Source organism: Monocercomonoides exilis (assembly GCF_001643675.1).
Source record: "Monocercomonoides exilis strain PA203 chromosome Unknown scaffold37-1059404, whole genome shotgun sequence".
NCBI lineage: Eukaryota > Preaxostyla > Oxymonadida > Polymastigidae > Monocercomonoides > Monocercomonoides exilis.
The window spans coordinates 670291-688884 of NW_027150582.1; the positions used below are offsets into that span (position 1 = coordinate 670291).

The 18594-nt window shown below is 32.4% G+C and overlaps 4 protein-coding genes across 4 annotated transcripts; 1 reads left to right on the forward strand and 3 right to left on the reverse strand.

Moving 5' to 3' along the window:
- Window positions 1-5937: 5937 nt before the first annotated feature.
- MONOS_15974 (uncharacterized protein) lies at window positions 5938-6751 on the reverse strand (the record flags this gene model as incomplete). Its single annotated transcript, XM_067868878.1, has 3 exons — window positions 5938-6439; window positions 6497-6640; window positions 6714-6751. 3 exons carry the CDS (start codon window positions 6749-6751, stop codon window positions 5938-5940), a joined length of 684 nt encoding a protein of 227 aa, XP_067723456.1.
- A 6287-nt stretch (window positions 6752-13038) lies between these two features.
- Window positions 13039-13653, reverse strand: MONOS_14431 (uncharacterized protein; the record flags this gene model as incomplete). The annotated part of the gene is made up of 2 exons (XM_067867232.1): window positions 13039-13189; window positions 13547-13653. The coding sequence occupies 2 exons, from the start codon at window positions 13651-13653 to the stop codon at window positions 13039-13041; spliced, it is 258 nt and encodes an 85-aa protein (XP_067723457.1).
- Window positions 13654-14311: 658 nt separating this feature from the next.
- Window positions 14312-14773, reverse strand: MONOS_14430 (uncharacterized protein; the record flags this gene model as incomplete). The annotated part of the gene is made up of 1 exon (XM_067867231.1): window positions 14312-14773. The coding sequence occupies one exon, from the start codon at window positions 14771-14773 to the stop codon at window positions 14312-14314; it is 462 nt and encodes a 153-aa protein (XP_067723458.1).
- A 2472-nt stretch (window positions 14774-17245) lies between these two features.
- Window positions 17246-17752, forward strand: MONOS_14429 (uncharacterized protein; the record flags this gene model as incomplete). Its single annotated transcript, XM_067867229.1, has 1 exon — window positions 17246-17752. One exon carries the CDS (start codon window positions 17246-17248, stop codon window positions 17750-17752), a length of 507 nt encoding a protein of 168 aa, XP_067723459.1.
- Window positions 17753-18594: the final 842 nt, after the last annotated feature.

Below are 18594 nucleotides of genomic sequence, written 5' to 3' on the forward strand. Positions count from 1 at the left end.
ATTTGAAATAGTGGTGCTTTATATTTCATGAAATAAATAATTTTTGTTTTTGATAATCTGACTTTTGATGAATTATTCTATTAATATAAAAACGATTTTGTTCATCTTTTTCACATAAAACAAATTTTTTCTATGTGATAAACAAATTTGACATTTATTATTTTCTCATGATTCTTCATCGTTTTTATTAAAACATTGATCTCTTTCATTCTGTGCAAAATATCATGGTGAGAATGATTGTGACAGTGAATTTTGTAATTAAACACCGTTGTTAAACAATAATCTTGGAGATTGTGCATTGAATAATGTGTTTAATCTCATAGATATTTCTTGTTCACAGTGTAATTCTTATCTTTTTCGTGCACATGATTCTTATTCTCCAATTTTTGTTTCTTCTTTAATGTTTAACATAACAAATAATTCAATAGAGCTAATGAATGAAGTTTCAGAGCCAAGCGAGCAGAAAAAAAAACTGAATAAAACAAAGCATTTCTTTTTGATGTTTAATTTTTTTTTTTATTTTGTATTTTAATAATTTTTATTGAACACTTTTGAAATTTGTTTTCTTATTCTATTTCAGAAGGCATGAAGAATAACTGAATAATTGTAAAAATGAATTAATAATTACTGGTGTGAAACAATATTTCTATTTCGAATCGAATGGTTATCAAGTGCTTGCACCTCCGCTTTGTTGCAATGAAAAAGAATGAATAAAAGAGTCAACGTTCAAAATTGAATTGTATTTGAATACGAGAAAAAGAAAAGTTTTCAAAAGAGTAATCGAAACCTTCAATGAAATCAAAGAAAATGAAAGTTTTCATTTAAAGAAAAAGGCAAGAAATGTTCTGGTTAAATAGAGTGGAATTTATTTATAATTTTTCTTCATTAAAATATATTGTCATACCCATTAACGTTCCGATATTTTTAAAAAAAAACTATTTATTTATGACAAAAAGTTTCTTTTCAATCATTTTTACCTTTTTCTTTCTTTTTATTATTGTTGTAGAATTTTTTATTATGAATAAATCGTTCATTCTTGTTGTCTGATGAAATTTTATTCAATCAAAATTGAAGACAAGACTGAATCGATGTTGTTGTTGCTTTTATTGAACGATTATTGTAATGAATTGCAGGTTTGTGTCCAAATTCAGTTTCCCAGGAGAATAAACATTTTTTTTTATTTTTGTCAAATATTTAATTATAAATATTTTCATATTATTTTTTAAATACAACTTTTGGAAATTATTATAAAACTTCAACTTGAGAAAGAATTCAAACCAAAATCATTCAGAAAAATTATTGAATGGGGAAAATGTTCGAAAATGTTGGGTTCAACAAAATTCCTAAAACAAAAAATTTTGTCCCAAATATTCGCTAAATTCACTTGATAGAAAAATCTGTTGATCGTAGAAAAGCTCGTGGTTTGTGCTTTTAAAACCTTTTCTTAAAAGAAAATGCACGTTTGTTAAAGTTGAAAAAGAAATTTTTCTTAATCAATGCTTTGTTCCTGATTTATTTAAGAAAATTTTTCATTCACAAATGAGACAGATGTTTGCTGTTAGTTGTGAGTTCATCTGAAAAAATATAATAAACCGCGAAAAATAATGACAATAAAATATATATATAACCTGAAAATTATTTGGATGATGGTTTTTTTCAAAAAAAAAAAAATAAAAAATAAAAATAAAAAAAAAAAGCATTTGATTTTTAGCTTTCTTAAATTTTATGACTTTGCAATACGATGGATTCAATTAATGATCAAAAACATAATGATGTTATCATTTAAAAAATTATTTTCGAATTTTCTTCATCGACTATCAGCTTCTTCCGAATATCGTCAGTTTTCATCACCTTCGCAAAAAGAATTCGAAAAAAAGAAGAAAACACCTTTATCGAGGAGAATATCTGCGGGATCGCATGCATTTTCCAACGGAGCATGGACAAGAGGGATAGCTGTAATCAAAGCAAAGTGTTATACAAGAAAAAGAGAACGGAAAATGATAATAACCAAAAGTCAACTTGAAAAGGTGGAGAATCAAACAATCGCTAATTAATCTGATCAAAAAATTGTTCGACTTAAGGATATGCAATCGATGGTTTAAAGGCTTTTTAATTTGATTTTTTTGTTATTTTGATTATTTAAATTCAAGAAGTGATTGATTCTGAAGCAGAGAACAATGAAGAAAAACAAATCTTAAAAAAATAATAGAATGATTTTACAAAAAGAAGCTCCATTTTGAAAGCTTCGATATCAAGGCCAATGGAAATTGCAAAGATTAGCGCACAATCACCGGAAACAATGCGTGGGTGGTTCAAAAAGATGTCTGCCATAATCACAGCTTATCAAATTAATTCAACAGGCTTTTTCAATTTCGACGAATCTTCCATCAGAGTTGGTGATGGAACCACAAAACCATTAATTTGTTTCAAGAATCAACCTCCTCCTGCTCCATCATCAACACCGACAACTGAAAATGCAGCAGAAAGTGTTTTTGTTTGCGCAGATTGTTCACATCGATGATTCTTATTTATGTATCCACTAAAAAAGAAACTTTCTGAATTTCCATTTCTTTCTTCGTTCAACAAAAATTATAAAGGATCCACATCTGGATGGATTTCAACAGAAATATTTAAACATATAATGGCAAAAAAGTGGATTCCTTTGATAGATGAAAAACAGAAATTATTAATATCAAAGAATGCTGTTATTGCATTGGACAATCATCGTACGCAGCATAGTTCGAAAATCAAAAAGTTTGCAGAACAGAACAATGTGATCATCGAATATTATACACCAAATATGACACACATCCTCCAGCCCTGTGACAAGTGTGTTTTTGCGAGATTGAAACAAGTGCAACAAAACTCTTTTGTGAGGCCAGTTAATTTCTCAACTTCTTCGTTCAGAAAAGCCTTGGCAGACGTTTTGCCGGAAGCTTTGTGAGCAATAACATCTCCTTCAGTTGTGAAAACAGCTTTTTAAAACACCGGTGAAAATATTGTGGCTGCTGCACCTGTGTTGCATAGAGTACACGGTGGTCCAATATCTTCGGAAAAATCAACATCATCAAATTTGTCCTCTCAAAACATGAAGTAAAGCTTATTCAGAGATTTTTCTTCAAAAGAAAATCTCCAAATGAAGGAGAAATGCCACGAAAAGAATAAGACTGAAATGAGGATTCCAGAAGAAATAAAAGAAAACTGTAATGTTACCAAAGAAGTTGAAGAAGAAGAACAGAAAGCGATTAATGAACCACTTTGTGTGAAGAAAAAGATAAAAAGGCAAAGAAGAAAAAAGATAGATGATGATTATATGTACGGAAATGAAATAAGTTCTGTGTTCAATAGCGAAGAAACTGAAACAAAAAATCTCAGAACCAAACGAAGTTAGAAGAAAAGGAGAATTATGGACGATGATTCAAATTCAGAGGATATGAAAAAACAGATAAATAAATACTGTTTTTTATTTTTATAAATCCGAACTCAAAGTTCAATTATTTCTAAAATATGTTTTATTATCAATTAAAACATTTCAAGCATTTTTAATCAATAGCTTGCAAAAAGCCTGGGTGACAAATTGAAAAATTGTTGGTAACGTCAGTCAGCAGAATTTTTTCTAGTCAGTGGAAAGTTACAATTTTTCTCTTGATTTTGAAGATAATAAGATATAATGTTCATTACAGTAAATATTTTCGGCTGTTTTCAATAACGATTTATGAACTTTATCATTTTTCTTTCATTGAAAAGATTATAAACCATTAAAATAACACTTAATATGAAAAAATATTCAATTTTTGTTTCACATTCACATTCACATTGAATGACGGTTGTTCGGTTTGTATTTTGTTGTTTAACCTTATTAATGCATGTGTTTTTCTTTCAAAGCGCCAGGCTGCAATTGAAGAAAATAAGAACAAAGTTAAATATTTTTTATTCTGGATGAATATCGAATTCGGAAAGCGAATTCAAATATAAACTGTTGAGAAACAAAAGAGATTTGGATGTGAAATTGAAGAATCAATTGCAAAAACATATGAAAAAGGAAGTGATCATGAATTTATGTAGAGAAAACTGTTCCTTTTGAAACAAAACGTTGATGGTATTCTCAAAATCGGTTTGATTTTGGTTCAAAGTTTTTTTGAAGAAATTACAATTTATTTGATTCATTCTGTCACTGAAGGAACCGGAATTTTTTTTAAGTTTCGGAAGAAAAGTGCGAAAAGAAAATGACATATCAATGAAAGTCAAGATATTAGAATATGCCCTCATTGGGCTTTAACGACTGATTATTTTTGAAGAAAAACGCATTTTTGTGAGAGAAGCAAATTGAAAGTGGAAGAGATGGAATAATAAAAGGATTGACCTGTGCTTCCAATTTGGAGATGGAATGAAGAATTAGTTCGAGTGAATTGCTAGATGGATTTTGAGGTTTCTACACAAGAAGTGCGTTGAAGCTAAAAACATTAGCCAAAAAATGAGAATATCAATGAATTTTTCTGTTGATATTTATTAAAACAAATCTTCTCAATTTCCTGCAATTAATAGTCATATTCGATGTTTCATTATCATCGTCAACTTCTTTTTCAAACACATCATTTGATTAAATTATTTCATGATTTGTTTCATTATCAGAGATCATGAAAGAAATGAAGAAGAAACGAAGTTATTATACAGGAACAGAAATGAGAAGAAGATAGAAAAGAGAATGAAGAGAGTGAAAGAAGAGCCAGAGCTCGAAGAGTTTGATGAATGAAAAAAGGATTGAGAGAAGTGAAGAGATTTTTTTTAAATGAAAAGGAGATAATATTTAAACATGATATTCGAGATGAAGGTGGAATTTGAGAAACGATTTAAAAAAACAACAGAGAAAAGAAGAAAGAAAGATTATTGAATCATTTTAAAGATAGATCGAAAAAACAACAAATGAAAAAATATTTTTTCATATATATTCTTTGAAGTTTGTTATTTTCATTTCCTCCAAATCAATAATTGTCAATGCAACATTTTCAATTTGGAAATGAAAATCTTTCATGTCTTGAAGGATTTCTTATGGAATAATACAGAAACATTCTCATATTTGTTATTATAAAAAAAAGAGAGAAATAATTCGAAAATGAGATAAAAACTGGTTATTGAAGATATATATCAAAATGCATGTGTCAAAATTTTATTATAAAGTTAATTTTGTGTAATTTTCAAATAAAATGAAAATTAAATTTGTCGATCAAATTTATGTTCTCAAACACGAAATTTCAAAAAAAAAATGAAACAAAATCTTGATAATGTTTATATTTCCATTTCAGTGAAATTTGATGAGTGGGAACAGAAATGTGATCGAAATATGAAATTTTTGTTTTATTTGAAAATAAAACAAAAGGAACTTTTCAAAAAAATTTAGACATGTCTGTATTTTGAAAAGCACAACTTGAGTCATTGTTATTCTTATTCAAAAAAGCATTTTTTAAAATAATAATGAAATCCATATTTATTTTCAACTTTGTCAAATCTGTTAATGTTAACAATTTTGCAAAAACATTTGATTCCTTTTTGTTGAACTTTTCTTGGTTGCAAGTTCATTCATCTCATTCTCACTTTGGTTTCCGTTATCTCTATTTTTATTTCATCACTTTTTTCTGGATCTGTTTTCCAAATTCAGCGATGCCCCATTTGATGCAATACACACTCCCCACGCCCTTCTCTCCTCTTCTCTCTCCTCCCAAACAGCCTCTCCCTTATAAATGTGATGCTCATTGTCCCGTCCGGCTGTGTCATCCCTTCCACAACCGGCTTCGCCACAATCCGCTCCCGCTCCGCACACAGCTCCACAAGCTCCCGCTTCACCGTCATCATTACCAGATAGTCCTGCTATCTCCCATGTGCACTCTCGTCAATCAGCTTCAAAAACTTCAAATGTGGTGATTCCTCATCTCGAATCTGTCACTCTTCTTCTTCTTCTTCCTCTTCCTCTTTTTTTTCTTTCTCCAAATCTATCGAACTTCCCTCTCTCTTTGACTTTTTATTTGTTGCCAAAACATTGGTTGGAATTTCCACATGTTTCTCATCTTTCCTCACTCCCTCTGAACTTCCATCTGAAGTTATGCCCAGAGATCCATCTGCTGCTTCTTCTTCTGCTGCTCTTCTGTTCTCCTGTTGAATGCCATTGGATGGAGAAGAACTGCACACTTCAGGTTTCATTGGATGCTGCTTGCTTTCACACACCTCAGTCTCTGCCTTCACAAATCTCAGCCCGCTCAGCCCAAGCGCCTCCACAACCAGCGGCGCCATCGCTTCTTCCAGCTTCCCCTGGTTCTCTTTGATTCTCTCCACAAACTCTCTGTGAGCTGTCGGATACCCGCCTTTCTCCTCATTCCCTTCACCTTCTTCTCTCCCTCCATCTTCTTCTCCCTCTTTGTCTCCCCTTTCTCCACAATCTCCCACACTTCACACAATGTTGCACCTCACCCCATCACTTCGTTGTCAATCTTCGCCACCACACACCTCGACTACTGCAATCGTGACACAAGCAGCACTATCACCGATGGCAGCTGCGAAGTTTAAAATAGATAATTGTTTGACTGGAATACGTTCATATCTGCAGCAGAAAAGATCCTCTTGTTTCCCGACTTCGTGCACAACGATGCTGTAAGCGATGGAAGCAGTGCCACCAGCAGAACAGAAAGCATCTCCGGTATCAGTCCATTTAATGCACACACAACACCTCCATAAAGCACACCCCTCCGAGCCACAACATATCCCCGCAGCGTCTGTTGCTCCCTCAGTTTCGACTTCTTGTGATTTTCATTCACTTCAGCCGCCTCTTGATGGAACAATCTTTGATCTCCTCAAATTTTCATTCATCTCAACGACAGATGTGTCGAAAGAGGCAACCGCTGATGCTTCTGTCGAACAGATTTCTGGAACAATGGAAAATTTTTTAACAGATGGAAAGGCTCATCTTTCAAATCAACCGAATCGAAGTTAATATTCTGCAATTGCAAGGAAAACGCAAAGCCAAAGCTGATCAAAAAAACAGATCATGATAAGTTGGATGAAGATAAAGGAAAAGAGAAGATAGAAAAAAATGCAGAAAATGACTGGAAAAGATTGATTCAATTGAATCAATGCTTTGACTGTTTTGCAGATTCAAAGAATTCAGTTCAAAGCTGAAAATAATCAACGTCCCTCGAGAATCCTTATATAAAAATTATTTTTTTGGTAAAATAAAAACTTATCATATAAGCTTTTTCAAAATAATTTCAATCGAATAAAGTTGTTGCAATCAATGACCTGTTTGTTTGATGAAGGAAGAAAAAATGAATAATGATTTCAAAGAACGAAGGTCTCAAAAGATCGAAGTTAAAATGCTCGATAAAAAATTTTCCATTCTTTATTATTTTCAAATAATAAATGATATTTTGATAATTTGCCTCTTCACAATTTTATTATTCAATAGCCCAGATAGTATAATTGTTCTATGCTCATATTTCTTAAAAAATATATCGAAAGAGAAATAATCTTTTTTTCATCATTCCTTTCGGACAAACAAATTTTGTAAATATGAATGCATGAAAAACTTGATTGCAAAAAAGAAACAAACTTGTAGAAGTGCTTCCAACGAACGCATGCTTAAAGAATATCTCTTTTCTCCAATTATGTTTTTAATTTTAGAAATGGCTCTTTCGCAGCAAGCTTCACTGCAAGGGAAAGTTATTAGCGCAAGACAAAGCACAGAATAGACCGTTTGTAGATCTCCATGTGAAGAAAAAGCGTTATGAAATTATTCTACACCTTCCTCTTCAACTTCAGATGAGCAACTTTTCATGAATCGTTGAAATGACATACCGCAGCCTTCTATTATTTTTTTGTCCAAATTTCCGATGGTCTTTTTGTTGTATTTAATAAATGCTGATGACAATCGAGGAAACCAATCCGTCAATATCATACTTTCAATCATCTGATTTCACTCTCTCTCTTTTATATTTCAAATTTTTTTTGAAAAGTTCCTTTTGTTCAATTTTCAAATAAAGTTATAATTTCATATTTCTATCAAATTTCTATTCCCACTTACGAAACTTCACTTTAAATAAAATAATAACATTCTCAAAATTTAATTTTCTTGATTGCGAAATTTTGTCAATGGGAACAGAAATTTGATCGAAATATGAAATTTTAACTTTATTTGATAATTAAACAAAAGGAACTTTTCAAAAAAATTTTGACAGATCACACATTTTTGATAATAATTTTTCCGATTTTCAATAATTTTGTTTTTTTTTTTTTTTTTTTTTTTTTTTGTTTTTGTTTTTGAAAAGAAAAAAAAAATAATCTTTATTGCAAAGCATAAACGTGCTTGATAATAATAATTATTGAATGTGATTTTTCTCTTTCATAACTGTTGGTTCATATTTTCAATTTTTGAAAGTGGATCAGTTATTTTTGATTGTCAGTATTAATGGAAAATTGTTCCCATTCAAATGTGTAATTATTCAGTTGAAATAATCATGTTTTGAAATAACGTGATTTTTTTCTTTCGCATCAGTCAAATATCATATATATGTGTTTGAAAGTCAGTCAGTTACCCAGGCTTAGCTTTCAACAAATAATATGGGACAGAATTCTTTTTTTCATGAAAAATACAAAATTTATTCCAAACTTTTCCCACCTTCATATCATAACAAGTCAAACACTCTCAGGACTAAATGTTTGGAAAATTTAAAAAAAAAAATAAGAAATTTATTCGAAAACTCTGAATGGAACAAAATGCATGAGCGAAAAATATCGTTCCATATGTTATATCTGTTTATTTTCTTATTTAGGGTCAACTTTATTATGGGACATTTTCCTTAATTGGCACTTTTTTTGTTTTTGCTTGCAAAATGTCGACAAATGAGAAGTAGTTTTCAGCATTTGGTTAACCGATTTTAACAAAGTTGATTCAATTTATTACCTGTTTGTTTTTTGATTTTTGTTTATTATTTAATTAGAAATTTCGTTTTTTTGATAAATTTGAATTGGTTTTTCCTTCTCAACCAAGCATTTCCAGAAAATGAAAAATACTGTTTTTAAAGCACTAACTTTTATCTATCTGTTTTTTAATTCTTGTTTTTGACAAACATTTTTTTCTTTATTTTTTCGCATTTCAGATTTTCATCAACATGAAAACATAAAACTGTTTATTTCTTTATTAATATAATGAAATGATAAAAATAAAAATGTGAAATGAAAAACAAATCCTTATATAATGAAGTGTTGAAAAAATAAAATAAAGACTTTTTCTGTTTGTCAAGAATTTAACTTCGTTACAAAAACTTGATTGAAGATCATTTTAAGTTTGCGCCATTTGTCTGTTTGAGACAAACAGAAAAAGTCTTTATTTTATTTTTTCAACACTTCATTATATAAGGATTTGTTTTTCATTTCACATTTTTATTTTTATCATTTCATTATATTAATAAAGAAATAAACAGTTTTATGTTTTCATGTTGATGAAAATCTGAAATGCGATAAAATAAAGAAAAAAGTGTTTGTGAAAAAAAAGATTTTAAAGATTAGTAGTTCGAAGCAAATGCAATATAAAACATGTCCCCAATTTCTTGAGCGATTCCCAGTTGGCTAGAAAAAGTACTATTAAACTTAACAAAAAAAACGAAATTTCTAATTAAATAATAAACAAAAATCAAAAAACAAACAGGTAATAAATTGAATCAACTTTGTTAAAATCGGTTAACCAAATGCTGAAAACTACTTCTCATTTGTCGACATTTTGCAAGCAAAAACAAAAAAAGTGCCAATTAAGGAAAATGTCCCATTAAAAAGTTGACCCTATATAAACCCAAATATTTGAAGAACGTAATCCAAATAGAATTATTAAAAACTACTGTTGAGGAATGAAGAAAGAAATTGAAGTTACAGAATGTTCTTAACTTCAGGGTTTTCCAAGACCTCCCAGGTTTTCCACCAAGGGTTAAAACATAAGAGAACCTAATCTTTCACACAAAAAGATTTTCTTTATTTTGTCTTTGAAGCTCATTTTGTTCTAATTTTGTCACATTTCGGATTGATATCAAAAAAATCAAAATTGATGTGACAGTTGAATTCCATATCCTTTAAGAAACAACACTTAATGAACCGATTAGTATTTATAAAGATATTATATAAATTTTTTTAAGACCTTTTCAGGATTGGTTTTAGAGTTAATTTGAATAAACATGCTTTATTAAAATTAAATCGACTTTATTAAAAAAACCCACTTCATTTGAATAAAGCGGTTTTATTTATATTGAAGAAAGATAATTCAAATTTCGTCTTATGAATATTTTTTAAAATGGATTAGATGAATTGTGAAATAAATAAAATTTCAAAATTATTGGGTTATTTTGAAATAACCCAATAATTTTGAAATTGTTCATGGAAATTTTGAAATTTTTGGGGAATTTTGCAATAACTCGGGTTGACAAAATTTTTCTGTGAAAAAATATATTATGCATATATATGAAGTTTTTCAAAGCATTTTATCGATAAATATTCTGTTGTTTTTTATAATTACGAATTAAAGAAAATATTTTTTAATACAATTATTTTGTAATAATGAATGATTTTTCGAAACAAGCTTTGGAATACAATTTTGTCCTTTTCAAAGTAATTGTTATTATCGTTTGAATGAATTCGTTGCTTTTTTTTAACAGATGAATAATAAGTGTCAAATTTTTGAAAAAGTCGCCAAGAAACAAAATATTTACCGATTGGAGAAAGTAATGAAGCACTCAGTGGACATTATTTATCTCAAATATTAAAATTTTCACTAATGAGTTGCATTATCTATGAAAAACTTCAACATCCAAAAAAAACGGTTCTAGATACAAATTTTTGATGTTATTTTTTGATCAATTTGAAATTTCTTTATTAGGTGAAATAAGATTTGTTGCAATTTATCATGAAAGTTTCTGAACAAGGCGTTAGAGGTTCGATGTGTTTCATAAGTTTTACCGTTGAAAAATTATTATGATTTGAAAAAACTTATTCATTCATTTTCACTGTTTATATTGGTTAGATCAATTCAAATGAAAAATACTTCTCTCAAGGTGAAAAAGAATTGAAAAATATTCAAATTCAAGGAAAAATGAAATGGATGCAACAAAAAGTTAGTCATTTTCATAATGGAAATGGAATGGTTGCACATCGCAACAAGGAAGTGCTCTTTATGTGCATGATAATGGAAAAGCCATCCTTCGAGTTGAAAATTCGTCTTTTACTATGTGTAATGCTTCTTCCGCAAGATGTGGAAGAATATTTGATTTGAATTTCGCTGAATGTGTTTTACTCCAGATTACATTTGTTCAACGTTCCGCAAAAGGAACCACCGAGTTGGGAGGCGGGGAAGGGATAAAGATCGAAAACGTTAATGCACAGCCAGTGGTTTATGATTGCTCCTTTCAAAATTACTCTTCAGGCAACAACGGAGGGGCAATTGATTTGCGACCAAAGAGAACTGAAAGGCAGAAGAAATGCGTTATTAATTAGTTTATTTTTCAACTGCAGTGCGCTTAACTCTTTTGGTTCTGGATGTAGTGCAATTGAACATTGGCTTTCAATGGACAATGTCTTAATAAGTAACTGCCTATTCTGCAACTGCTTTTCGATGACAGCATATGTGCTACTGGCTCACTAATCAATGCAGTGAATAAAGGAATTTTATTTTTCTTCTGTTTTTTTTTCAATAACTCATGTGTGAAAGGTGGATATGACATTCTTCTTCAAGACTTTTCGCTAAACAACATTCATCCAAACTGTTATTCAAACGGACAAACAGAAAACAGAGTTAGCTCAAAAAACAACTCTGTTGTTGATAAAAGTGAATAGCTTGATAATGTTGGCGGACGAATCAGATTTGTTTTTTCAACTGAAGCAAAACAAAATTCCAAAGGCGCTTTTTCATATCAGATCAATGAAAGCTATCCGTGTTATTCTATCAGCCATTGTTTTACTCAACTTTTTCCATGTTATGCAAATGAAGTCCAGATATTAGCAAAAACAATGACAGAAATAAGAAATGAAGACTTTGATGACAATGCTTATGTGAAATATGGACAAAGAAAAGTGAGCGCAACTGTCCAAACAAAAATTGAAGCAGATAATGTTTCTCATATTTAAGTCTTAACAGGAACTTGCTCTTGTGCATTGCTTAGAAGAAGAGAATTTTAATGACTCACGAATATTTGAGGAGAATGGAACTTATTATGTTGGAACAGCAGGCAGCACAACTCTTTTCTCACTAAGTCGACTGTTTTCGCGAAGCCTCCATGAAAGTTCCATTAGCTATAGCTCCTTTATCATCTGATAATGTACTACTGTTAAATGTCAACAATGTGCAATTTGTTGCAGATTGAATTTCTTCGGATAACGGCCATTATTGTTATTTCACAACATCTGGGCCTGCTTTCTGTCGCATTTGTCTTATCTTCCCTTTCTATTCCATAGCTGATGATACAATCTCTTCTCCAGATCTTCTTTGGAGAAAATTGAATGTATAATCAAATTTCAGTCAATCCAACAGAAAAACAATTTTCAAACAATCATCATCATCATCTTTTCTTCTTCTTCGTTTTCCTCATTTTTTTATTCCTTATCTTCAACATTTCCTGCCTTTTTGAAAAAAATCTTATGAAAGAAAACAATTCTTTCTCAAGATTCGAGATATATTTATTTCATTCGAACTATTCTTTGAATGAAAATGACTGCGATAAGAAACAAGAGATAAAAGAGAATAATTAGAAAAAAAAGAAGACAACACTGATGAAAATGCTAGGTGAGAGTCAAATGATAAATCACATTTTATGATGACTCGAAGAACAGCAACATGTTGTTGATTACCAATTCTTGAAACTTCAGACAAAAACAATGACGATAATAATCTTATAGCGATGTAGCTATGCAAGATAAAATTCCTTCTCCATCTTAAATATCATCGTCTTGTAAAACTTCATCACTCACTGTTTGTCCAACAGCAGCATCCCAAAGCATATTGACACTTCTTTTTCATTACTCTTCAGCTGCAGCCTCAGCAGTACCACCAGCAGCCGCACCATTTGCAACAACGCCATCTGCCCTTCTTTCTTTGAGATATCCTTTAGTGCAGTCACCTTTCACCACCTCAACCCAACCAATGCTCTCATCCATTTTCACGCAGTCGCTATAGAAAACACACTCACCGTGCATTGCAGTTCCTTCTCACACTCTTTGTAATCTCTCTGTATTCATTCAACGTTTGAGGAACTCTCCAGTGAGTTGCATTACACATATAAGGTGGACCAAGACACAACAAGAAGTCGTTTTATTTGAACGCTTCCAGTACCTTGCAAATGAAGGTGGACATCACACAGACAGCCTGTATGCATCTCGGAAGGTCCAAAGCAACAGCGCCTATGAAATCTGTGGATTGCACATACGCACAAGAGATTCCATTTGAACAGACGTGATCTTTCCTCAAGCTTCTCCTGATGACAAACAAAAAGAAAAAGACATATCAAAACAAAATATGAAATCATACAGAGCTTTTATCGCATCCTTCAGCAACTCTGCTTCTGTCTGGTTGTTGTTCAGTAAAAATTCGAGAATGCAGATGACTCTGTCCTCACCTTCTCCAACTTCAACCATTTTAACACCTCAGAAAACATCTTGATCTTCTTCTCCAACGCATCTTCAACAGCACAGTGTTGAAAAACAATAAAAATGATTGCTTATCTCATGTGAACTTCCAACACGTGAACCTCCCGGACAGCCACACATCCTCAAAAAACTTCCGGAATTTTTTTTCCCTGTGGATCTTCTCCCATCATTCAGCCTCACCCTTCTTCTGCTCTGCATGCTTCTTTCCCAGCCACTGAACAACAGTCGCCTTTCCTGCCTCTTTCTATTCCACTGTTGGAGTTACAGCAAGCATCCAGTTCTTCGCTCTCTCTTCGCATCGTGGTGCGGAAATAGCTGAATCACATTCAGCTCACTTGCATCACTTTTTTCTGCATTTACACACTCCTCCTCCTCCTCTTCTTCTTCTTCTTCTTCCTCCTCTTCCTCTTCTTCCTCTTTTCCTTCATCTCATCCATCACGTTCAACTCCTCTGACTGGCGTAGCTGCCATCAAAGCTCGTTTTGAGGCAATGCATATTTTATCTACTTCTCAATCTTCTTCTCCTTCTACCTCTTTTTCTCCTTCTTCCACTTTTTATTCTTCTTCTTCTTCTTCTTATTTTTCTTCGCTTTCTTCGCCTCCTCTTCGTACTGTAACTCTCTCTTACCCCTTTCTGCTCTGACCCTCAATCTTTTTCCATGTCAAAGTTTCCCCGCAACACAAGCTCCTCCTGCTCCTTCACCTGCTTAACCTGCTTCCCCATAATTTCTTCATATATCACCTTCATTTTATTCTTCACATTCTTCTTTTGGGCAAGTGCTGCCTGTTGCTTCTCAATCAAATACTTGAATTGCGCCTTCTGTTCAATTATCGTCTGCTCCTGCACTTTCGACAGCTCCATCAGCATCTTCATTTCCTTCTCCATCTTGTTTATCTTCCACCGCAAAGTTGCATTCACTCCTCCTTCACAACCACCACCAGAATCACCAATGCCACCACCATCGGCAACAGCTTTTTTCTTCTCGGATCTTTCATTGATCCCAGATTCTGATCCCCTCATTTTATCTTCTCCTCCACAGCAGTTTGCTTCTCCCGCAAAACTCTCCCAGCACCCAACTTCACAACAGCTCCTTTCCAGTTTGTGCATCACCCAAGCACCACAGCACTTCCGTTTTTAATAATTGCTGAAATCTTCTCCCGTCACTTTTCACACAGCCCCAACTGCAAAACCAACAAAGCCAAAGATAGAACCATCCCGCACTCTGCAGATGCTAATGAAAAAAGCATGGCAGAAAGTATCTCCAACACAACCACTTTCTGTTTGCTATCCACGCTCACCACTCCTCCTTGCTGAGCTCTATCTTCTTCATTATCTCCACCAGCTGCTTCATCAGCTCTTTTACCTCTGCATTTGGTTTCTGACTCAGCTCCAGAATCTTCCTTTCCAGTTTCACCACCATCTCCTCAATCTTCCACACTTCATTCTCAACAACTCCTCATCTTATCACTTCTTCGTCTGTCTTCACAGTCACACTCCTCGACTGCGCAGATCGGAACACCAGCTGCACTGTGGAAAGTTGTAACTTAAAGGGATTAAATAGATCGTGAATTTAACGGTTCACGTTTATCAAGTTCAGTACAATGATTGACTCTCTCCCCAACAACGAACCCACCAACACTACAAGTGAAAGATGCAGTTTCACCAGTGAAACTGAAAGTGTCGCTGAAAGCGCTGCAACATACCCCCCACAGTTTCCTCAGCGCACATGGAAACAACGGAATGCGCTGATCAAACACCCCAGTTACTTCTTATCTTCGCTTCTTTACCCTCGGAATGGCAAGGCTGATCTGTATTAAGCATCTGCAAAAAAATGTGATAGTCGTTTCAGAACCTTTTCATATTGCTAAATATGAAATTTCAAATAATGTCAAGTTGTATTTTGGAGGATTCGAGACGTGATGGACAAAGTTGATGTCAATAAAATCTTAAGGCTAAAGGTTTGTTTGCTCGTTCTCCATGGAAAATATTGTTTAACAAAACTACGTATTGTTTAATATTATTTCCAGACTGTGAAAAGCTCCACATCCTGAATCTTGTGTCTTATTACTGATAGAACGATTCAAAAATTAGTTGTCTTTCCTTTTTAATTAACATTTTGTTCAATAAGACTTTGAACATATTTTCACATTCGGCTCAGATTATTCAAATGTCCATACGATCCACACGCAGTGATTTGATGGCTGTTTGAAGGGATTAAGCAGTAGAAGAAAGCCATTTATTCAAAAAGTGACAAAAAAATCAGTAAATTGCTTGTGAATTTTTGCTTCTTTACTTCTTTATCCAGTGGAAAATCATTTCCATGGATATGATCAGTTCATTTTTGGATCAAATCTGTTTCGGTTATACGGAAACCAACTTTATAAATCGGACGACAACGCCGCTTTATTCCTTTCAATCATCGGTTTTTGTCAATTTTTTATTCATTAAAATGTATAGAATGTCATTTGTTTCATTGAAGGTACTGCTTCGATTTGTTTATAATTGTTTTCAATGATTGCATTCATTGTTTCATTGCAATGAAAGTAATAAAATACTTTCATATTTTTGTTCACTATTGAAATCTATATTTCAAAATAAGAAAGACAGAAAGAAAAGATAGAAAAGTGAATAAAACCAACTGTTTCTTCAAACATTAATTTCTATATTCATCATTTGCATACTATCTTAAATGTCTCAAAAGTCATGGATGAAAGAGCAAGTTTCATGATATATTCCCATTTATTTCATTATATCAAACAGTAACAACATGACAGCTCTTCCCTCATCTTTGTTTGGAACAATATTCTTTGGGTTGCCGGAACAAAGCAACGAAATAAGAGATTTGAGGTTTGTTGTTAGTCATTCCATTGGAAATTTTTTGAAGAATTATTTGCAGACAAACCATTCCCCAAAATATAAATGAAAGTCATGAAGACAACTCAACAAGTGGTATCGAAGCAACGGTGATCCAAAACACTTCAATAGACAAGGATCAATCAGATTCAAACTCACTTTCGGACTTCACTCCATCAAAACGGAAAATCTGTTCGGTTTGTTTCAACAGTGGAGAATCAGAAGAGCGAGATCATTATTCCTCTTCTGACAATTAAGATAATTCTCCAACTGAATTATCGAAGGCGGCAAAATGTGAGAAGAGGGGCAAGCCTGAACAGTTGAATGCTTCAAGCAACGAAACAAAACCTAAGAAGAAAAAAGGAAAGGATGCTTCAAAAAGAAATAAATTCCCAGATTTCGACTCATTGAAAGAGAGAAGAGATTTTTAACTTGAAGAAATTAATCAAATGGAAATTCATTCCGAAAAAAATGAGGATGATAATGAAACCTACGGAGTTCTTTTTGACTCTCTATTGAATAACCCAGATGATGAACATCTTCGGCTATCAATTGACTTTCTTATTGAATTAGGCAACTTGGTTCAATTACAAAATAAGCGCAATTCCAAAACAGGGTCCAAAGAAAAGATTGACAACACACGTCGAAATTGTTGTTTATTTGGATTGGCTTTCTAGCAAAACAACGTTAAAAAGGATTGCCTTTTCTCTTGAAATTTTAGAATCAATGGCTTGCAATTCGATCAAGAACATTAGACCTTTTTTATTAAATGCACTGGAAAAGATGTTCATCAATCTTCCAAGACCTCAATCGCCTTTGAATGAAGATTATCCACAAGTTGCTCTTTTGGTTGATGCGACAACCATCAAAGTTTCCACTCCTCCAATTCCATTTGAAGATTCAAACCTACTATACGATGGACACCATCAAGTTTACAGTATGAAATTTGAAGTTGCTGTTTCAGCGTGGTATCCTCATAAAGCTTTATTTGTGTCAAATGCAGTAATGGGAGGTGTACATGAAGTGGCTTTGTTTCGTGAAGGAAAAGAAAGATATGTTCAGTATTTGAAGATGACTGACAAAGAAAAAGAAAAATATTTCTGCACTCTTCACACAGACAGATGGGCAATTGTTGCAGACAAAGGCTCTCAGGGTCATTTCACGGATATCGAAGTCATAACACCAATTAAAAAACACTCAACGAACAGCAAATTATCTTCATGTCAAAGGTAATTCTGTTTGACACCTTCAACATTCATTTCATGTTCATCGCCTTATTCATTTCCGTGCAACTCATCGTTGAGATCATCTTCTGCATCCACATCTTCTTCTTCCTCTCCTTCTTTGGCTTCGTCATTTTCATTAGAAACTTCTTCTTCCTCTTGCTCTCCTTCTCCTTCTTCAACTATCTCTTATGATATTTCATCTTCAACTTCATTTGAATCTGCTGAGAATATGGGTGATTTTTTTTGATATCATAAAAAAAGATCAAAAATTGAAAAAATAAATTCTATTGTGGTATTTATTGATCAAAAAGTTTAATTGATTTTTTGCAAGTATTTAGCTTTTATTTCGTAATATTTATTTGTTTTATTTTCTTTAGCAAAAAAACATTCCTTTTTGATGTTTTTGTGGAATAGAATTTTTTTTGATCAAGTTTTATAAAAATTAACAAAAACAAATAACTAAAACTTCAGAAAAAAATAGAAGTTTCAAGACTAACTTTGCAATACCGAAAATTGGGAAAAGAAAGCAAAATACATTGAAAAAGTTTTAAATTTGAATAAAAAAATATTTTTTTTGACATTCTAAAAATGACAATAGTTTGTATCTTTTGTTTCTTTGGCTTCAATATCACATAATCATCATTCCAGTTTGGTGCTTCAGCTTCAACAGTAAAACAAAAGATAGAACTGTGGAAAAGGAAATATTTCCAAGAATAACAACTGATTCAAATTCTTTATCTATTTCTCTCTCTTCTCCTGATCTTATAACTTTTTGACTTCTCTCTCCATCCTCTTTGCTCTTCATCCAAAATTTTTCATTATTGTTTCTTTAACATTCTTGTTCCACAT